General features: G+C 33.1%; 2 protein-coding genes across 2 annotated transcripts; both read right to left on the reverse strand.

Annotated features, from left to right (window-relative positions):
* Positions 1–3,621: 3,621 nt before the first annotated feature.
* LOC112025059 (protein RMD5 homolog) lies at positions 3,622–10,097 on the reverse strand. The gene is made up of 2 exons (XM_024057722.2): positions 9,963–10,097; positions 3,622–4,993 (listed from the first exon to the last, which is right to left on the reverse strand). The coding sequence occupies exon 2, from the start codon at positions 4,971–4,973 to the stop codon at positions 3,813–3,815; it is 1,161 nt and encodes a 386-aa protein (XP_023913490.1). The 5' UTR covers positions 4,974–4,993; positions 9,963–10,097; the 3' UTR covers positions 3,622–3,812.
* Positions 10,098–12,567: 2,470 nt separating this feature from the next.
* LOC112025070 (glutamyl-tRNA reductase 2, chloroplastic) lies at positions 12,568–16,496 on the reverse strand. Its single transcript, XM_024057737.2, has 3 exons — positions 16,042–16,496; positions 14,527–14,768; positions 12,568–14,040 (listed from the first exon to the last, which is right to left on the reverse strand). Exons 1-3 carry the CDS (start codon positions 16,304–16,306, stop codon positions 12,919–12,921), a joined length of 1,629 nt encoding a protein of 542 aa, XP_023913505.2. The 5' UTR covers positions 16,307–16,496; the 3' UTR covers positions 12,568–12,918.
* Positions 16,497–23,726: the final 7,230 nt, after the last annotated feature.

Genomic DNA, 23,726 nt, shown 5'->3' on the forward strand with positions numbered 1-23,726 from the left:
AAGGGAAAGAATTTTTGAATGTAAAATTTCTGAGTTACCTCTCGCGTTTCAATAGAAGAGCCTTTATATAGTGTCTTCTGAGGTAGTTATTTCTCCAAGCGTTGTGTAGTTCGGAAGATTCTGAGGTAACTCCCATAACTGCTTTGGAGGTTACTTCATTTGGATTCCATTGATTATACCCGTTTTCAAAGGAGGAACGGTTACATTCTAATAGATAAGCGGAGTGCAGAGGAGAATTTCAGGACCCTCGTCCATCTTGCTAGTTTGATGGACGAGTGAATCCTTGGACGAGCTCGTCCGTCTAGACAGACGGATGGACGAGCTTACAACAAATGGGGTTGCTTTCCTGTGGACGAGCTATATGGACGAGTTTAGCAATTGGCTTTTTTGGTGACACCATCAATAACATTAATTGTATCACTTTTGTGTGCTATTGTTTCTTTTTGGTTGTTAAAATATTCTTTTCTTTTCTTTTTTTTTGGATCCCCCTCATTTCATTTATTCTTCTATTGTGTAAGTAATACATATTGATAATAAAACTAAAAGAAAACCATTACCATTTAATTATATATTTTTAATACTTTTACCTTCAATTTAAGTGGAATTTTTTTAAAACCTATTTGATCTAACTTGACCCATCATATATATATATATATATATATATATGTATGTATGTATAAAAGTCATATAGAATAAAAATTAAGAGAAAATTATAAAGATAAAAATAAACACTTAGGGCATGTTTGGTACATGTGTTTAAAAAAAAAAAAGATTTAAAACAACAAATCTCTTCTCACCCTATCCAAAAAAAAAAAAAAAAAGCAAAAGTCATACTTAATATTTTTAATTACTTTATAATTAAAAATTAAAAACAATGAATTTTAATTTTAAAAGTAAGGATAATTTTGGAAACCTATCTTTAAGCAAAAGTTAGGTTAGTGCACAATATTTTTAACATTATTTTAATAGAATTTGGTCAAACAAATGTTTAATGATATTTTTAAGTTTTGGGTGGAGTCTCATTTTTCAAAATCTTAAAATAAAAAATAAAAAAATTTTAAAAAAGTGTAATTACGTCTTTCAACTTTTATGCACGAAACAGTTTTGCCATCACGTGTGAAATAGTTTGACCTCATTGGCAATAGGCGACTAATTCTGGTTAGAGATAAAGCTAGTCTTGTTTGTTGTAATAGAGTTGTTGTTTGTTAGTTAATTTCAAATGTCGTTAGCAAAAAAAAAAAAAAAAAAAGAGGTAAAAAGCTGTACTAAATAGTAACTCACTTTATGGAATAGGAAAAATATATGTGATAAAGACATATCAGGTACAATTTTTATCTTTTTTTGGAAACCCAGGTACAATTTTTATCATTTCATGGGTAATTGCAATCACTGCAAGAGGGCAGTGACATCATTTGCATCAGTGCTATTGTTTCTTTTTGATTGTTGTTAAAATATTTCTTGTTTTTGTCCAGTTCATTTAATTTCATTTATTCTTTTATTGTGGAAATAATACAGAATGATACTAAAAATTAAAGAGAAATGCTATATGTGATTTTTCTACTTGAAGGCTCCCTCCTTTTGTCATTTGATCATGACATTTTCATTCAAGTTGCAAAGTTTTCTAAGTGCTTGTGCGTGTATTGTCACCTATAAAAAATCCCTCCAATATATTTTGAGGGAATCATCCAATAGATATTAACAATAATACTAAGATTTGATGTTAACATGTTAGTGTTATAATAATAATAATAATAATAATAATAATTAATCTATATATAAAAGCAAAGACTTCATGCGAGAGAATATAAAGTTTTGTTATGTGACAACGCATTCCTTGGGATTTTCTTTATTTAGGCTTACTCCTAAATTAAGTTTGTATTTACATTATAGTATTAGTTCATTGAATTAACTAATGGAGTAAATGCATATATTTTTATTCTTTCTCAAAAAAAATTATTTATAATAATAATAATAATAATGAATTTAAAATATTTAGTCGTTTTGACAACAATTGACACAAAAATCATAAAAAATTAAATATTAGTAAGTTCACTAAAATTAGTCATAACTATTTAGATTTCTTAATATCTTTTAGTGATATTATATGTATAACCAACATTGTAGTATTTCTTCTATGTAATTAAAAGGATTACTAATGTGATAAATATATATATATATATATTAACTATTTTAACTGGTTAATTAATTATTTAAGTATAATGAAATTTTGATGTCAGTTTTATAAGATTTATATGAGGAAAAAATTGATTAGAAATATAGCATTCTTGCATAAATTTACTTTTGCAATGGTAAAAACAAGGTCCAACAAAAGAAAAAATACACAATCAAGAATTTAAAAAAAAAAATTATATATATATATATATATTTATAATGAACTTTAGATAGGTTTTCTAGTACTCTTAGTTAATAGAGATTATTAAAGATGTGACTTGAAATGATTTAAAAGTTCATGGTTTTAATTTAAAAGAAAAATAGGCATTATACATCCTAAATTTAATGAGACTCATATTGTCATAAAATTCATATGCATAATTGTCCCTCCTGTACCTCAAATTATAGTTTTCAAGTTTGCCAGTGAGCCAATAACCCTTTTGTCTATCCATTACAAATGAGAGATGAAACCAACTCACCCAAGACATAATACGCACCCATTATGAACTACATGCAAATTACACCATGAAAGGATAACCAAAAACAAAAAGAAAAAGATGAAATGCAAGGACACCTGGCATGTATAAGACAATTGGCAGATACATAGGCTGCTAGGTTGCTTCTCCTGCTTAGTGCAAATCAAACAAGAAGCCACGGGAAAAAATTTAGGTGCTCTAGGAGCAATGCTCCCTCTTCTCACATGAGAGGTGAGCCTCACGTGTGGGTCCCATCATAGGGCCCACCTCTCATGTGAGAGGAGGGAGCATTGCTTCCGGAGCATGCAAGAATCACCCAAAAGCCACACAAGTTTCTTTCCTCTTTAATATCATCATCTAACCAAAGATGAATCATGGCTGGTTAATCAAATAGGAGGTGAAGCAATTGCATGACACAAACAATGGAGTGTAGTAAGTACGTGTGGGAGTACTTGTTCAAATAAGCATTACACCAAAATGGTTAGTGCTTTTAGGCTTTTAGCAAGTACACCCACGTGAAACAACCAACAAAGGCAGCCCTAAGCCAATAAGTAGATGAATGATGAAGACAGTAAGAGGAGTAATCCTAATCCAAGAGAGAGTTATCGATGCTCAAGACTAAGCGAAACTAAGATGAGAAGAGTATGAGACTGCGGCCAGTTCTATACCTCTGAAGAAACAAAAAATACAAAACAGAACGCTTGAGAAAAAAAAAAAGGAAAAAAAGAAAAAGAAAAAGAGAGAAGCATCAACAGGGAAGAATCAGATAAGAAAAGATCATATTTGAAGGGATAGGAGATGATGCTCGAGTACCAAAGTGGATACAAGGAAAATCGAGTGAGTTGAAATTAACCAGGCAATCTCAGTATCGCAGCAATTTTCACCTGAAAGGGTTGATATATTTTTTCCCTTTTGACCTTAGTCCAATGGAAAAACAACAATGAGTTTAGAGGCCCAATGTACTACTTCACAATAATGTATAAACAAGTTGTCTAGATTATTAATTAATTAATTTCCATAAAAGGAATCTAGAATGAATTTTTATATACAAAATAGTAAACCAGAGATAAAATGGAGCCATCACCACACTAAAATCAACCAGATCATTGCCAACACACTTCCATTAGTCAAAGGAGGAGGAGGAAGAGGGGGGCTCGTTTTTTCTCAGAAATGCAACTGCTTGCACTGTGCAACTGAAGCCTCTGCAGGACAATATGGACACTTAAATGTCCTCGTACCACTTTTTGACAACTTCATGATCGATTGCTTGCAAAGAACATGCAAACATGGAAGCAGCATTGGCGGATTCTCGTCACTAGCTTGATCCCTACTCACAGGACAAACAAATATTGAATGAAACTGAAATTCCTTTCCCAATTCAACTGGCACTGGCAACTGTTTCATTGCTTGCCACTCTGGCTTCTTAGCAGCCATTACATTTGCCAACTTTAAAAGAGTAGGCAACCCCTCAACACCAGCTGCTATTGCCACACTCAATGGGCTCTCATAGGACTGCTCCAAGAGACTGCAGAATTGCCCAGTCAGTTCTTCAGTCAAATTCTCCCATTGGGTTGGAGATGTCATATCAGCATATGGGGAACTGTCAAGCCTTCTTGCAAACAAGAGGCAAGCCATAAGCTTTTGGATCTCCTCCATGTGGAGGGTAGCAAAGGGAGCAAGGTAAGCTCTGGCATAATTGAGTGAATCAGCTAGGCTTCCTCTGCGTAGAATCTCCACAAACTGCAGCCTATGAAGTTTAAGCTCAATATTTGAACCATTCTGTTTGAGCTTCTCACAATTGATACAGGCCCACTTCAGAGCAGGCTCAAGATTCCCAACTCTCACAGCTTCAAGTATCTGATGCATTTCAAAGAATTGAGATCTTACTGCAATTGCCTCTGGTTCTCCAGCCTCATTTAATATGCTATCTCCAAGATCAAACAAGCCTTGCCGGTAAAAATGGTTTGCAATAGTCTGATTCACAATGTGGAAGTCAAAATCAACATTTCTGTACGCCTTTGATATGTCAGGATTGAAGAATTTCTCTAGTAGTTTTAGGTACTTGCTAAGGTTCAAGTTTAGTTCCTTCTGTGACCCTTCTAACTGGTGGAGTGGGACAAGTGCATTGAGCTTGAGTTTGAGATCTGTGAGGATGGACTTCTGATCAACAGGGGAGGTGGGGTCATCAGCTGACTGGATTTTTCCTAACGCCTGTTCAATTTCATGGCCAACTTGGTCAATAACTTCTTGGGATTTAGAAGAAGACAATTTTTGCTTTTTAGTAACACGCTCAAATGCATCTTTGATGGTAGTTAGCTCCATCATTCAGTTCAACTAACAAGCTCCTGCAAGAAAGTGCAGGCAAGTTTTCATGGTCCAAAAATGCAGATAAGTTGTGCAAAATTGATGTAGGAAACAGGAAACTATAAGTAAAATTATACAATTTCAGATGTATGCATACTGTTTTAATTCTTGGGAAGAAATAACAAAGAATCCAATTCTATGTCAGTAACGAGATCATCAAGATATTAGCAAGCACTACAAGGTTATATATAAAGTGGTTAAAGGAATGGAGAGTATGGCATTTCTACATGATTCCCTTGGATTCATAAGGTTAAAGATTCACCCAGAAAAAGGTTCAAGAAAACCGCTTGTTCAATTGTTCACCTGCAGGTAACAATTAACATGGGCTCCTGCAGCTCACCTCAGCCTGCCTAGTCCACCACTAAGCTCACTATGTGTTGGAAAATAAAAATGGAATTTCCAGTCAGTACATGGGGCCCAAAGTTCATAAATCAATGTTTTTACAGCCAGATGTTTATGAGATGTAACTAGTTTTGCACTGGTTGTCAACCTACTGTTCCTTCCACAGTCCCTGACTAAAAACAACAAATATCACACAAAGGCTCACTCAATTTGTTCTTGCCTTATACCTACTTGATCATTAAATGAACCTTTTGTGTGCATGTGTCTTACACTTTCTCTATGGTCATAGACCATGATTCACATTCTAAATTTAGACTAAGATTCAACACCAAATGTCAACATAGAAGACACTTCTGCTTTCTTCCTGGTTTTGAAACCTTTTACAGTTAAATCTCTACAGTTCTAAATTTAGGCTAAGGTTCCAACACCAAATATCAAAATAGAAGACATTTCTCCTTTCTTCTTGTTTTTGCAACCTCACAGGGTTGAATCTCTATATATATAAGCCCCAGCAGCCAATCAGAGATTTTTCTTCTCTTTCTCAGGGGGGGGGGGGGGGAAAGGAAAAAATTTCTGCTGAAGGGCAATAGAACTTATAAAACCATATAGACAAACCCTAATTAGATGGCCAATATTCATGAGAAACATCTTATCAATATATATACGTGTGTGTGTGTAATGAAAGATAGTAGGAGCAGAGGTAGAAAGAAGTCAGGAGTTATTAGCTAAATTAAGAATTCTCCCTCCACAGCCAAGGAAAAAAAAAGGAGGTACAGGAGGGAAGGTCAACGGAATGAAATCCTACATCCACACCTGCAAGAACTGTGTATCAAGAAATCCCAGAAGTAGAATTGGAGACCTCATGGGGTTTCCATGAGGCCAACCAATTGAGCTACCCTATGCAAGCATAATTCAATGTTACCAACATTAAAGATGAATTTTTACACTTGGAGGAGTTTAAAGAATACGGGCAAGTTCTGACCACAAAATTAAGCAGAAGCACAGTCCAAAACCTTTGGATCCTGAAGCTTGATCTCCAATTGAGGAAAGAATCCCTAAATTTTGGAGTATTTATGACATGATTATTAGTTCTAAAAAATGTAGATGGGGCCATATTGAACTGAATACAGTCAGTCAGCATTGTGATTACATATTTGATTTTATATATATATATATACATCCAAACTAAAAGCCAATTGCAATACCCAAGATGCTCAAAATGTGTATACAACTAAGTTCACATGACCTTAAACACCCAAATCAATTGAATACATTGATCCAAATTCTAGTTCAATCAAAAGTTCGGGGTAGAAAGTTGCTTGATTTGTGGTACAAATTCAATGAGAGTATGAGACACTAAAGTGTGATAATGGAACTAAGGCTTGAGCTTGGCTTGTGTCTGTCCTCGTGTCATCACTCATAAAAAAGGATCATTTTAACTTCTTGCGTCAACTTTATGGGAAACTTCCTCCTTTACTTAGTGAAAGTAAGTCTAAAATGAAAATTCCTGATAACAATTAGTACTATCTAGAGATTCTAACAGATCCTAAAAGGACCATTTAGCTCCTTACCCCCACTTTTTATGATGAAAACTTTTATTACTTCTAGACAGTAAGTCCAAAAGAAAACCTTTATAGAGAAAATAAATGTAAAATGAGCAATTTAGACTTCAATGACTTCACTGCCAAACAAAGAATTCATCTTAGAGATCCATTCCTGACCTCAAGTTATTTTTCTTTAGATCTTTTTTGGATTGGTTGTTTGCCTTGCAAAACCAATCATTCTCTTCTATCTTTGATTTTCTTCATTCTTGTAATTTCTGTATTTGACCCATGTACACTATCTGTGTACTAGGGTGTCCCTTTTTTATATCAATAAATCTTATCACTTATCAAAAGAAAAAAAATTCATCTTAGATTAGTAACACCTAGAGTTCTAAACCATCAACATAAGACATTAAAATTTGACTCCATGGTATTTTATTTTTCCCAATAATTTCCAATTTTAAGAAGTAAAGTGCATAACTACTAACAAGCACATGACAAAGATTAGAAACCAGAGTAGCTAAGAAACAAAAGGAGAGATTATTTTATTAGTAATCATTGGGTGATAAAGGAAGAGTTCAGTGTGTAACCTATTGTCATAGACATCTCTAAGATGCAAAAACCTAAGACGTTTTGCATGAGCATTTGATGCAACCATGGAAGATTGATTTAGTGTTACTTCACAACTTCATAGATTCCATGATTTATTTTGTGGCTCAAGTGCAATATCAAATTGGAACCTTTTTTTGTTTTTGTCTTGATAATTGGAACATCTTACATGGTTTTGAAGGTCAAGTCATTATCAGGTTAAAGTGGTTTTTAAATTGAGTAATTAGGCTCTTGGTTATAGGCATTTTTTATGTGGAGTGGATCTAGAATTTCCTAAAATCTTTGTGCATAATTTTATTTTAGGGTCACTTCTTAACTATGTTGGCCTAGATCATTCTGGAATTTCTAATTGTATAACGAGTTAAGGACCAAAGTTTCAACACCATATGAGAGGCCATTTCAGTTCGTACAGTAATACAGGCCAATACGTCCAAACTGTACAGTATTGACAACTATGATTAAGAGTATTTTATTGGGTTTTCTTAGGCCCTTAGATTACTAGTCAAATCAGGAGTTATAGTCCTAGTAGGAAAAGTAGAAGTCACTGAGTCTATATAAATCTATTTCATTATTTAAAAGAAAAATTCAGACTTTAGCCAATGAGCTCTAGTTTAAATGTCATCTCCTTCCCTTGAAAGAGTAAGGTTAGAGGATGAAATTATGGGTTTAAGATCTATTGGGCACATGCATAACTTAACAACAACAACAACAAAACCTAAGCCCAAAAGATTTGGGATTGGCTATGGATTCTCAACAAACTACATTGAGGTCAGCCAAATGTATTCTTCTCTGACATTCTATCCTATCCAAGATCATATTCTCTATCACCTTTTTAATTAACATATCACTTTGTGTGTGTAACTTACTAATAAAAAAATTCAGACTTGATTAATGGAAATTTGAGTGAATCAGTTTTGAGGCAAAATTTCTACATTTCTAATAAAGCTTTATTCTTCTTCCTTTTTACTGCACTGTCACTGTTCAAAAAACCTTAAACCGTAACAAAATTCTCTAGTTTCTTCCTTTCTACAACCGCAAATTTTTCTTCTCATTTCTTTAAAACCTTAAAAATCCTAATTTTTTTATAAACTTTAGCCGCCAAATAATGCTTTAAATCAAACAAAACAACCTTCAATCAGCCTCTGAGTAAATTCCTGCAACCAGCTTTTTTTTTTTTTTTTGAATAAATAATAGTAAACTTTATTACTAAAACACAATTCCTGCAGCCATTTTGTTCACTTTACAAGCCTTCTTTGCAATTAAATCCTAACTTTTCAAACCATAAGCATTGCATAATCCCTAAAGCCTTTCCCTCACCATAATACCCTAACAATAGAACTATTCTTATCCTAGAGTCCAAAACCTGCATATGACAGGTACTTCAAATCTGTCCTACGTCATTCTTACACCAACATGTACGAATGGAAACTTCCAATCAGGATTCCGTTATTCTAAACCTCTAAAAGAAAGGAAACTTTCAGCAACTGCTAGTTGTTGTACTTGAGAATAAGTGACACGTGTATCCTATCACAAATAGCTATGGAACTGAACATTACTAAGCAGGCCAACACGACTAAAGGTTTTTTGAATGCTCCACAATGAAAGCACAATGGAACAAAATCTTACCTATCCTATCTGAAATTCCCATTTGAGCACATGTCTGAGTTGCTAAGTACCATAGAATACTCTGATAACACCTAAAACCTACACTACATTACATTGCTAGATAATCCCACATGTGTTTATAGAAGATAAAGATGCTACAGAAGCAGTAGAGGCCTAATCCAGTCTCAAATATTAAAGTAACAAGCTATTCTCTGCAACAATCACAAAATCTTTACAATAATAAGTAAATGGTACTCAATAAAAAATTTCCCAAAAGCTCAATACACATTGCCACCAACAATTACTTTCACAAAACACTAGCACAAACAGCTAAACAATCCTCCTGCCAATATACAGTACAAAAAAAAAAACACAGCAAAAAAATCAATATTTGAAACCTCCACGTTCTCTCTATGCACTATAATTAAAACTGACTAAACAATCATTTTCCTTCACTTTTCTCATCAACCAAACAGAGGCTAAAGCCAAAAAATAAAAATAAAAAAATAAAAAATAAATCTCGAAATCAAGCAAACGAAAAAGCTAATCACTATGAAACTTCCTCTCCACAGCACCAACTAATCACAGTCTCTGTTTGGTTGCTGAGAAAACCTAGGAAATTAAAAGAAAAAAAAAAGAGTAAAAACTTTGATTTGTTGAAGTTGGGTCACCGGAAATACAAAAAAGATAGCATTTTCAATTGAAGTTTTACAATTCTCATCAGTGATTATTTTTCCACTTTATTATTTTCTCGGGAACCAAACGGAAATTACAATCTTGTAAAACGAAATTCTCATGAAATGAAACTGAAATAAGATCGAAAAGAGTGAAGGGAAAGAAGAGATCTTACAGAGAAGAAGCTCTTTCCTCGTCGAGCAGTAGCAGAGGAGCGAGAGAGAGAGAGAGAGAGAGAGTGAAGCGTGTGAGTTTGGGAGAGAAAGCTTGGTTGGTGGTTTAGGAGCACACGTGTGTAGAACGTGGGAGATGTGACTTTTACTAGATTGCCCTTTGGATATTGTGTTAATGACTTCTGTGTCCTTCGCCAATCAATCATTTTAGATTTAAGAATCGGCTTTTGCTTTGCTTGTCGGTTTGCTTTCGTACGGTTCTGTTGTCTACATTTCTTACCTAATACAATGCTGCCACGTGTCGGTGAATGAGAGTTTGAAGGTGACGGTGAATGTAAACGGTAAACGTGGCGGGCTGGCGGCTACAACATTCCCAATTTGGCAATTCTAACCGATAAAGTAACACACATACGCTCTCTTTCTCAACAAAAAATAAAATAGGCTTAAATAGCACACAAATAGAGCACACACCATTAATTACCCAAGTTGTTTATGAAAGTCTATTTGGGATCTGTATATTTTGTTAAATTTATAAATTTTTTGTTATAAATATTATAAATAAAGGTAAAAATTAGTTGAAATAATACAATGAAAAATATAAATAGTATCAAAAAATGCAGTAAAACTCATGTATAATAGCAAAAAGTAAGTTGAATAGTAAAATAAACTGGCAAAAATAATCTTGCCAAACAAACACTAAATGCAATAATAATGCTATCAAATTTCATAAATGGGTTGGTAAGTTATTATTTATTATCATATGGTCGACGGCTTACATTACTTTATTATTTAGTATTATTAGCTTGCTACATAAGATAGTAGTGAAATCTATTGTCAATTTAGGTGTATATAGATTTATTGTATGGACAATGGCTACAAATGACAATGGCAATGAAGGTGGGGAATTTGAACTTTAAGGGTATGTTTGAATACCACTTATTTTGCTAAAACGAAAAAATTATTGCTAAAAGTATTGTATATAAAGGTAAAAGTTAATTGAAATAGTATATGAGGTCATGAATAGTGCCAAAAAGTGCAATGAGACCCATGAATAGTAGCAAAAATAAGCTGAATAGTAAAATAATTTTAATTTTTAATCCTAACCTAAACACACATTAATGAATTGTTTGGTTAGCTTAAAAAAGTATTGTATTTTTTGTTTTTTCTTTTAGCATTTTTATTTAGTTTTTATTTTTAGTATCCTAAAAGTTGGATTTGAATACAAAAAATGAATACAACTTTTTAGCATTTCGTTTTCTATGAATATGAATACAGTGGCATATTCGTAAATATTGTGAAAACACAAAATTAAATTTTTTTTTTTTTAGTGATGCTTGTGAGTGAGAAAAACTACTTTTTCTTGAAATAGAAAATAATGACCAAACTCATGTATAATGTATTCTATACCCAAATTATGTATTCAAAACAACTTACCAAACACTACCAAATGTGAAAATAAGTGTTTTTTCTATATTTAAATTCAAGATTTGAATATAGAATAAAGAAAATGAAAAGTAAATACACCATTTTTTTTAAACCAAACATGCCGTAAATGTTTTGTTAGAAACATCACAAAGTATTAGTTAGGCCACAAGCCTCTTAACTTCATTTTTCACCTTTAAACCTAAATTTTCCATTTTTGTTTCTAAACTATAAAAGAGTTTCCTTGAATAGTTTAAGACTAAAAAAAATGAAATGATTGGGGAAAAAATTTAGGGATAAAAAGAAAACTTTTTTTTCTTAAATAGTTTAGAAATTAAAAATATATATTTTAAAAAAAAGTTTTTAAGGATAGAAAATGTAAAGTTTTTATTTAATACTCTAAAAACGAAAAATAAGATTTTAACTTGCATTTCATTGATTTCTTTTATCTCTTTTTAAACCAATAGCACCCAATCACATTATTTTAACTTACAATTTCATAGGAGCAAATGATATTTCTCCATATTCTTCTATGGTTTGGAATGTCAAACACAAAGTATCTAAATCTCGTGTGTGTTCATATAATCACAAAAATAAATAAATTAAATAAAATAAAAGGCCTTTTGTTAAAAGGGAGGGGGGCATGAAAACATAAAAAATCTCGAATGAATATTGAAAAATGATGCAACTCTAGTATTAAACCATACCATCTTGAGTTCTTGACTTGTTTCTGATATCTATAGTATTAATATGTAAAATTAAAATTTTCCTCTAAACTTGTTCAAACTTCAAAGCTATTACATAACAATTCAATTAGTCATTTACATATGTTTTGATCACATAATGACAGCTAAAACTAATTCAATAAATTCGAAATGTAAGTTAAATATGCAATAATCTAGGTTAGCCTAAGAAATGTAGTGATCATAATAATCTTAAATTACAGTATGAGAAATGTTATGTCCACAACAAATATTAAGTGACAAATTGTTACTGATTGTTATTATTGGGGTAAAAAGGTAATCTCAGCGGTAGGTTTAAATTTGAACTAATAACAACTAACCACTTATGATTTGTTGTAAAAATATTGTAAAAATGTTGTGGAGGTAGCATTTCTCATTACAGTATAATTATTTTCTCCCCCTACCATGCATCACAAAGAGAAGCAATATATCGATGCTCAGCTTAAACAGGGGAAAAATTGAATGATTGGCATTTCCAAAATTGATATAATCAGTGGGTTAATTACAAAGAATCATTCAGTCAGCTATCAAGACAATTATCTGATAGCCAGACCAAGCTCACATCAGCATTTCAGGTTGGTTTCTACTATGCCGGATACCTATTACTATCTATGCAGCATAGACCAAAAAAAAAAAAAAAAAAACCCTGAGTGAAGTGCAGTATGAATAAAAAGAAAAGCCTCCAAAGTGACCACCTATTTCTATCTGAAATGTACAGCAACATGGTCAGGAAGGTCCTTCTGATTTCTAAAGAATGGTCTAATTGGAGTAAGAGAAACATGTTATGAAACACTTATTTCCGGGTCTGTTCCACCTTGGCTCGAATCTTCTGTTCCAACACAGACTTATCTGTCTCGAGGTCAAACATCCTATTAAGAGCACGCATATTCTCAAGTATCTCATCCAGAGTACGTGCATCATCACATCTCAAGTTCTCCATTGGACCACGAAGAAGCTTTTTTACTAAAGCCACACTAAGATCATAAATAGCTTTTTTATTCTTCTCAGAGATATCATCACCTATCTTTGATAAACACTTATTAAGCTCGGCATCCCTGATCCTTTCAAAGTTGTTTTTTAATCTCTTGATGGTGGGAACAGTCTCAAGGGAATCTTTCCAAGCTTCGAATTTATTCAATTCCTCCAGTAGTATTGTCTGAGCCTCCATAGCTTTTTGCAGTCTATCCTCCTTGTTAGCTTCTACAACTTCCTTGAGGTCATCCACATTGTACACAACTGCAGTCTTAAGTTCTGAGACACTCTGTTCCACATTCCTAGGAACGGAGATATCAATAAAGAGCCGCCTTCCAATTTCAGGTTGCACAGTGGGGAGCATCTCTACATGCTCTTTCAAGAATAATGGGGTCTCTGATGCAGTGCAGGTAAAAACTACATCAGCTTCTGAAGCACAAGATAGCATTTCTGATAAGGGTTTGTAGATGATTTCAACATCCTTGATCTCTTCCCGAATTGCAGCAACTCTCTCTTCCGTTCTGTTCAGAACAACCATGTTTTTACACCCTTTTGCAGCCAAGTGCTTAATCACAAGTTTCCCCATCTTTCCAGCTCCAACCACTAGCACTCTGGCAGTAGCATAAGAAGACCCTGTAAGCTTCATTAAGGCAAGCTCCACGGCAGCAGCACTGACAGAAACAGACCCTGATGATATATTCGTCTCACTTCTAACCCGCTTTCCAACAGTGATTGCATGCTTGAATAGCCCACTGATTTTCCTATCAAAGCCAGATACTCCTTGCCCAACTTTAACAACTTGTTTTACCTGAGCAAGGATTTGACCTTCCCCTAGAACAAGAGAATTAAGCCCAGCAGCTACTTCAAACAGATGCTGAGTGGCATCTTTGTTATACAACACAAATTGATGCTGACAGAGCTCAGAAACAGGAACCCCACTTATCTGCAGCAAACAAAAGATAAAGCTCGTTATGTCACCTCCACCACCTTTTTTTTTTTTTTTGGAATAAGAAAACTAAATATGGTTAATTGGCAGCTATGTACAGTAGAAATTCAGAGCACTCTTCATATAGACGCCGAAATAGACAGACATTAATGGGTAGTTTGACACTTATGTTCATTAAAAAACCCTAGGAAACAAATACTTTGTGGCAGCAACAACCACATATATATAATTAAGAATGGTTGAGTTTTTTTCCAATTAGACTCCACAATTGGGCCCATGGAAAGGCTATCAAATTAACAAGAGACATTGCAGTAGCCACCCATGAGAAGTTACATTATATGAAATCAACTCTTATCTCCCTTGGTTTCTTATTTTTCTTGTTTCTGTTGCCTTGACCCCTTTCTTTCTGGGTGGGTGGGGGGAAGTTACATGCTTCCTCTCTACACAGAAAATGAACATTACTTACTAGAGCTAAAAAATTACCTTTGACATCCATTCGGTAACTTCTTTAACCCCACGATGCTGAGACAGAGCCACGACATATACTTCCATTCGGTTACATGTACTAAGGACAGCAGCTTCTTCAATATGGTTCATAGCACAGAGCTCACTAATTGCTTGAGGCCACTGTGCTTCTGGGATGGCTAGTTTTTCACGTATCTCAACAGATGCAGTGTGAACATTAAGCCCTATGACCGCAATGCAGCTCCTTTCCTTTGTATATCCTAACAGAAAAGGTAATAACAGGTCAACAAACGACTCCATCTTAAAATTACAAGAAGACCTTTTCAGGAGGAAACAAAAAGTCACAATTCCTCTTCAACTCCTTCCTAGGAGACAATTATCTACACATTTTGGAAGAAGTGGAGATACAACATATTATTATCACTATCCATAACACAAAATCAAACAAGAAAACAAGCCAACATGGTCACAAATCACTCATTCACTGTCCCTATAATTTCAAATCTTATTGCAATCAGTTCAGGCAGTCATACAAACCAATACTTTGGAAATTTCTCCAAATGTGTGATGCGACACCAGTTCACCATCTGCCAAAGTAATAGATGCCTCTCAATTCTCTATAAGCATCAGACACTAGTCAAAACAACATATCTGCCCACAAATCTTTGCAACCAATTTCAATCTAGGAAATCAGAAAACTACACCTCTCTAATATTATGATTTTCATGTGATCCATCATTAGAAATATTCAATTTACAAACTTCAACTGCATTGTACAATAACATTAACATTTTGGTCGGCATTAATTTCACTTAACTATTGACATAGCTATATGGATCTTCAACAAACTCCCAGCAAGGATGGCGTTAGATGTTAAGAAATTCTCATCTTCAACAACCTTAATCCATATTGGGCCACCGCACCCAACATTGGATCAAAATTATCAAGGAATCATCCCTCATAATCAAACTCATGAAACATTGTTCACACATTAGTCAACTAGATCTCATCCTTACTAGTTGGTTGAGATCCATAGCTGTCTCCAAAATGTTGGGCCCAAAAGTTTGGTTGTTGTTGTTGTTGTTGTTATTGTTTCACACGTTAAACAACAGTTGGCTGCAAATGTTGACTTTCAGGTGTAAAAACCAGTCAAATTCTCAACATTTCATGCTGACTTTACATAAACCCCAGTTTTATTTTATATTTAAAGAAAAAAAAAAAAGGCTTTGTAAAGTCAGCATCGAACCTTTTTTTTTTACAAGAATCTCATCAAACCAATGAACAAATTAAACACATAATTGTTGACAAATAAAAAAACAAAAAACAATGGCTATTCACATGAATATGTATATATAGAAAAAATACCCAATTGCTCTATTCAACCCAGAAGCCTTTCTTACTAGAATTTTCACCAAACCAAGGAACAATTAAACATAATATAATTAAAAATATAAAAATTTGATACTAGAACAAAAACCCAACTTAAAGGGGAAAAAAAACGTAAGAATTAGATTAGAGTTAATGTGGACTCACTGTTAGCAGCGGAGGACTTGAGCAATTGGAGAGGCGAAGCAGTGAAGGCCTTGGAATCGATGTTCTCATTCGGGAACCTAACCTGGCACCTAGTGTTCAGAGAGGGTTTTTTTCTCTGGGAAACAAGGGACCTGCTGATCTTAATGGGTTTGTAGAAGATCGAAACTTGGGAAGGAGAGGCCCAAGAAGAAAATGACGTGAAAGTTGCGTTCTTGGCAATCGGAGATGGATGGAGAGAAGCGATTAAGGCAGTCTCAGCCGCCATTGATGAAGATGAAGATGAAGATGAAGGTGAAAGAGCTGAAAGACACAATGAATGAATAGATCGAAGTGCTCATATATTATAATAATATAAGAATAGCCATTATATATAAAGAGACCTTAGAGAGAGAGAATAGAAAGAAAAATTCAAAGTAAGAATGGGTTAGGAATTAGGAACATGGGTTTGGGTGCGAGAGATTTGACCAAAGCCAATATGAAAGTAATAGTAGTACTGCTAGTAGATGCACGTTTTGATCATTCAAGGAAAAAAAAAAAAAAAAACAAAAGTAGAAGTTTTGATGTTGTCAACAAATTTTGGGAAGACGCGTTTTGCCCCCACGACAGGACAAGCGCCACCGGCCAACTACCACTACGGCGAATACACACGTCACATTTAAACCGCATGCTCGGTTTTTTTTAAATAGTTTTAATTTAAGACGTCGGTTTTTAATTATTACTTTTTATCATTAAATTAATAATTAAAATTTTACCTTTTTGTTTATCTTTTCTGTATGAAAAATTACATTAAAAAAAAAAAAAAAAAACCTCTTAACAAGCTTCCTCTACAACAATATTATGAGGGAGCTGTGAGAATTTGAGAGGCTGTTTGGATTGAGTATTTTCATGACTCAATTCTCAGTTTTCATAACTCAATTCTCAAAAATGGTGGGACCCATAGCAAAATACTCGTTTGCCTGCACCAATACTCTATTTCCATAATTCTGTTTCCAATACTCAATTCTCTACTTTTTGAGTTATGAGTTATGAAAACTGAAAACAACTTTTGGCTGTTTTCAGTTTCCAATTCTCATAACTCAATGACATTTTTGTAATTAAACATACAAGAGGGACCCACTGTCATAACTTTAGCTACCTTTTTCAACTTTTTTTTTCCTCCTTTCTTCTTCAGTGGGTTCGGTCTTCTATCTGAACTTCTTCTTTTTTTTTTTTTTTCTTTTCTTCAGTGGGTTCGGTCTTCTATTTGAACTTCTTTTTTTTTTTTTTTTTCTTTCTTTCTTCTTTCACTGGGTTTGGTCTTCTCCTCTTTTTTTTTTTTTTTTTTTCTTTCCTCCTGGGTTCGGTCTTCTCCATTCCTCTGGTTCCTTTTTTTCTTTTTTTTCCTTTCTTCTTCAATGGGTTCCGTCTTGTATCTGAACTTTTTTTTTCTTTCTTCTTTCACTGGTTCGGTTCGGTCTTCTCCTGGGTTTTTTTTTTTTTTTTTTTTTTTTTTTTTTTTTTTTTTTTCAGTGAGTTCAGGTTTCTGGGTACTGAAAAAAAAAAAAAAAAAAAAAAAAAAGCTGCACCAGTGACAGTTACGGGACCCACAAATAGTGTGAAAAATATTGAGTTATGGAAAATGAGTGATGGTGCCAAACGGGTGTAAAAAATTAAATGATGAGTGATGAGTGATGAGTTATGAGTGATGAGTGATAGTGATGAGTGATGAAAATTGAGTGACGGAAATTGAGTGACCAAAAAAAGTGGGCCAAACAGCCTCTGAAGGAGCCAAACTGGTTTTTACTTTTCATAATAATTAAATTTTCCCTTTATTTGTTTTTATAATTAAATTCCGTATTAGATTTTTAAAGGATTTCTAAGGATTAGATTTAGAGGTATCGTAATAGCAGACGTCATAATTCTGACTTTATCTTAATAATATATATATATTATTTAACGCTTTTTATACCCTTTGAAAATGCCAAATCCAATTTGTATTGTTCTCTTCAACAAAAAATTGTTATAAAAAATTGCAACTTCTTAAGTCTTAACTCATTATTATCTGTATTTTTTTTTTTAGTAAATTGCAAATTACACCCCTAAAGTTTGGAGTAATTGGATTTTACATCCTGAAATTTTAGAATTTCAATTTACCCTCTAAAATTTGGTGATTTTTGAATTTAACACCTTGACGTTTTAAAAATTGAATTTTACCCCCTATATTTTTGAAGTGTTTGGATTTTACTCCTAAAATTTTGAGATGTTTAAATTTTACATTCTAAAGTTTCAAAATTTGGTGTGTAAAATCCAAACAACCCTAAACTTTAGGGTAAAATCCAAGTTCTGAAATATCATAGTATAAAATCCAAACACCCAAAGCTTCAGGGATAAAAATCCAAATTCTGAAATTTCAGTGTATAAAATCCAATCATCCCTAAAGTTTCGGAGTGTAATTTGTAATTTACCCATTTTTTTCTATTAAAAAGAAGTTGTTTTGATGAATTAAGTTATTAATTAATAAAGAAAACGTATCAAGCTCTAATGAAATGGATACATTGGCAATGAGGTCATACTCAAAAGCATAGTTGTCATTATTGTATAATATGTATCGTATCGTATGTAAATAGTTCTATATCATATCGACGTATCTTAAGTACTTATAAATTGTACAATACAGCATACGTATTGTATGAATCGTATCATATCGTATCTTTTTTTTTTGAAACTGTATCATATCATATCTTAAAATTATACGTATTGTACGATACATAAACAAATGTTTTAAAATAAGATTTTTTGTTAAAATTTGTACTTTTATTTGAATCTAACAAGCTGTTAGACTTGTTTTTATACAAAATTATTAGGTTACTTAATTTAGCCTAATAAAATAACATATTCATAAGTTTTTTTTTTCCTCTCTTTCTCTTACAAAATTTGGACTACATAGTACACACTTACACTTCACTTTAATATTTACAAAATTATTTTCTATACTATGAATAAGATATTAATTGATAATATAATAATATTATTTGTCATTATTGTTATAAGTCCAAGAAACTAAAATGCCAAGAAGATTTTTTTTTTAATTATTAAAATAAAAAGAACAAGAAGAGATAATAAATGTTAACGGTGATGAAGAAAATTTTAGTGAAGAAATAAGTTTGCAAAATGATAAACATAATGATAGCATTGACTTAGATGGGTTGATTAGGCAATATGATGAAATAAATTATTATTTTTGGTCATTTGTAATATATTATCACCACTTTTGAATTTAAGCAATTTAAATTGATGTATATAAATACATGCTAGTTTGATTTATTTAATTAGTTTGTTAAATATTATTATTTAAGTGATGAATAAATTAGTCATTAGTTGAATATATTCAAAATTTATAATGAATATACTCTTTATATATGTGTATCTATAATTTTTTATAAATTTTATTAAGCGTTTGCTTATATTACAATACACGATATGATACGAAAAAATCAAAAATCAATTCACGATACGATTCATGTTTGACAACTATGCTCAAGAGCGTAAGTTATAAGGAAAATATATTGTTTAACTTTTGTTAACTTCAACCCATCAAAATAGAAACATTAGAATTAAACAAATTAATAAAACTTCAACCCATCAATTCCATGTTCAGCAAAAAAAAAAAAAAAAAAAACTTTAATTACAACAAAAAACGAAACAAAACAAAACTTGAACCCCTCACGTAAAAAGGTCAAGCATCAAATACAGGCCATGTTCAAAATCTGATCAATCTTCAAATTAATCCAGCTTAATTCATTGTCAAGAGTTTTGTAACTCAATTAATTGATACTTTTTGGTATTTTCAATTAAAACATTTAATGTTTAATATTATATATATATATATATTTCATCCTAACCCACTGGTATATAGTTGATTGCACGAAGCCTTCACTGTCATTGTGAATGTGAGATTGTAATGCCCCGTTGTGTATCGACGACAACCATTACAACAGAAAGAAATGACAAACCTTCATTTTAATCGTAACTTTCACTGTGAGCATCCGAATACTAAAAGGCAACTCAATATGTAGTGTTTATATTTTTTATTTGCTGAATAACTTAAATAATACGCTTCATGGATGGATATATCATAAAACATAAATATTATTTTTCAATTAGTGTTGTTGTTCTTCTTATTATTATTTAAGATGTTAATTCACTTGACACTAAATAAAATAAAATAAAATAAAATAAATTAAAGTGATCAAGTGAGTTTGGCTGTGCTTAATTTGTTTATGTACAAAGTACAACTTTTTTTTTTTTGTTGATAGAAGAAGAAAAAAATTCTTGAGTCTGACTCTTGACACTTTGCAGCGTGTTACAAAGTACAACTTTTTTAAAACCTTACTATTTGATATGATTTTAATTTTTCCTTATCGATGGGATTGTAAGTATATATCACTGATATGCACTAAACATCGATTCTTTGCTTATAAACTTAATTTAATTCATTCTCAAAAAAAAAAAAAAAAAAACTTAATTTAATTATTTGACTTTATATCTTGTAGTAATGTGCTTCAATGATGCCTCAGATAAGAAGACTTTTCAAGATCAATGAAAATATTAAAAAAAAAAAATGCAAGTAACATTTATCGGTAGAATTTAAAGTAAATGACTAGGTCTTAAGTGAGATAAAAAAATTATCAAGCATCAAGAAGAAACTAAGCAGTTAAAAGTAACACTAAAACTGGATGTTGACAAAGCAAATCGATGCAATCACAAACAAATGATATAAACACCAAATGATTGATGACATAATACAAAGGATCAAACAGTTTAAGAATGAAGAACTTTTTTTTTTTTTTTTTCTTTTTTTTTTTGCTGAATTAAAAAAGGGGTCTTCAATGTGGGACTCATCGACCCCACACCACATGACGGCAATAAGTAATACCACGTGTATCACATGAGTTTTGCTGGGGTTATCGTTCGAACTGCTCCTTTCTGAGTGCCGAACGAAAACTCCTACCATCAAGTCATACCCTCACATGGTAAAATGAAGAACTTGATAGAAATTCAAAAGAGTCGGAGTATAATAATGCGAAAAGAACAACAAATTACAAGTAAACTACTTACTTGCATGAATACCTTGTAAAACCATACGAAACGAAAAAGAAAATACAAATAGAGATGACATTTCTGAGAGGAGACTTGTGTGTTTTTCTTGAAGGTAAGTTAACTATTTATACTTTAAGGTCATTCGATTATCAATAGTTACTCTTTTCACAGGGTTGGATTTGGATGCCACTTGATGCTTGCAACCTTCGACAATTACTTCAATGTTACTTTTCTCGCGTCCATAGTCCATGCCCTTGCCGCTTGTTAAATGCTCTCTTTTTATATATTGCACGTTTTCTTCGTGCTTATACTTGCAGTCATATGTGTCATAATCTAAGTAAGTCGCTTGTGTGAGTCAAGATTTTTAATATTAGCTCAATACTTAGTCTCTATTTGGTATGATTAATTTTGCCAACTTATTTTACTATCTATTTTATTTTTGCTATCATTTAGAGCATTCCCATTAAACCTTCTATATGCTAAAAAATGCTTTTTTTTTTTTAGCATTTTTGACCCAAAAGCTTGATCCATCAAGGCTTTTAAATGCTATAATTTTTTAACACTGATGAACAGTGTAATCTCATATTTGAGACCGCATTGTTCACCAATTGTAAAATTTATATTGTTTTTTTATTCAAGTGGAGCCCACTTTCTTTTCTTTCTCATTTCCGTTTTCTCCCTATCTCACCATTCTTTGCTCTCTCACTCTCTCCTTCTGCCTTGCCTCTAAACCCATGGTTGACAGTTAATGACCGTCCAAATCACAAACCCATGGTTGATTTGTGACTGACCCCAAATCAGCTACCGACCATCACCACGGTGGCCTAAGGCGAGCAAACTGTGGCAGCCCACGGCGAGCAACGGCCCCATGGCCACTCACGCGATCTGAACCAACCGATAGCCACACACGTGATCTGAAGCCACCCAATCCATGATGATTTGAAGCCACCCACAGCCACCCACGGCGAGCCATGACTACCACCAGCCCACAACAATCTAAATCCCACGACAACCTGAAGCCTACAAGCCGATCTTGAGAAAGAGGAGAAGCTTTCACTATGAGAAGAAGAGAGAAGAGAGCATGATGGGTCTGCTAGTGGGTTTGCTGGTGGCAGCGATGATGGAGGTTTCTTTTCTTTCTTTCTTTTTTTTCTGTTGTGGTTGGTGGTGGTGAGTGGATGTGGTGGTTGTGGGTGGATGTGGTGGGTTTTGGCTGGGGTTGAGCTCGGGGTGGTGGGTTTTGGCTGGGGTTGAGAACGAGGTGGGTGGGTGGTGGTGGGTTTTGGTTGGGGTTGAGATTGGGGAAGGTGGGTGGTGGGGTTTGTGGTGGCGGCAATGAGGTTTTGTGTGTTTTCTGTTGTGGTTTGTGGTAGTGGTTTTTGGTTCTATCGTGGGGCGTGGGTCGTGGGTCACCGATCCTGGGTTTGTGTGTGTGTGATGGGTTTTGGCTACTAAAATTGTGGTGGGACTTGTGATGGTGGTGCTGTGACTTGTGACGGTGGTGGCTATGGTGGGTTGTGATTGCTACAACGATGGTTATGGCAAGTGGAGCGGTGGTGGAGGAGGAGGGGGTTGGCTGGTTGCAATAGTTTTGGTGTAGTTGTTTTATTATTATTTTAATGAGTAGTTTATATTATAAATGAAATGGTAAAAAATATAGAATATTTGATATTTGGTGTATTGTAAATGAGTTGTTAAAATCTAAATTTTAAGTTTTGAGGTGGTATATGCTAAAATTCTACTCACCTTGATGGGAATGCTCTTATGGGTTTCACTGCACTTTTTGATATTATTCATAGGTTCTATATATTATTTCAACTAACTTTATCTTTATTTACAGTACTTTCAACAAAAAGTTTTCAATTTCAGTAAAATAAGCGGATTCCAAACAGGGCCTTAAATATAATTTTTAGNGGGGGAGGGGGTTTAATGGAGGAAGTATACCCTATTACGGGTGTATGCTTTTTCCCTCTCACAATCTAGTAGGACTCACAGTTGGTGGGTTCCACCAGCTGTGAGATGAGAGAAACATACACCTGTAACATGGTGTATTTTCTTCGGAGTAATGGCCCCCTTAATTATTTTTTATTTAAATATTAGTATATATATATATATATATATGGGTATTAATTTTAGTAATTTTGTTTTATAAAATTATACTTTGCCCCCCCAACAATATCATTGATTATTTTAAGTGTAATACTATAGTCACAAACTTTTCTACAATATTTTTACAAAGTGTTGAGATAGCAAATTCTTATTAATTTGTATCTAGGCTCACTGCTTATATCATTTTTTTTACTTACCAACATCTTTAATTTATAAAACAAGTTTGTATCCTTAATATTTTTCTCTTTTTAAAGGCCAAAAAAAATTTATATATCTAAAACAAAATATAAAGGCCCAAAAATATTAGTGTAACAACAAAAATTACTAATAGTAAAACTAAAAAAAAAAAAATTAGGTCCAATCAACAAATTTTATCCAAAACAAACAACCCGGCATTTTAAAAAAAATTTAGCAAATTTTGTCCTTACTTAGCAGTAAACACACACATCAAAGACAAAAAAAAAAAAAAAAGGGTTTCAGTTATCTCAATTGGTAAA

Source organism: Quercus suber, unplaced genomic scaffold, assembly GCF_002906115.3.
Source record: "Quercus suber isolate HL8 unplaced genomic scaffold, Cork oak 2.0 scaffold_14, whole genome shotgun sequence".
In the NCBI taxonomy this organism is placed as follows: Eukaryota; Viridiplantae; Streptophyta; class Magnoliopsida; order Fagales; family Fagaceae; genus Quercus; species Quercus suber.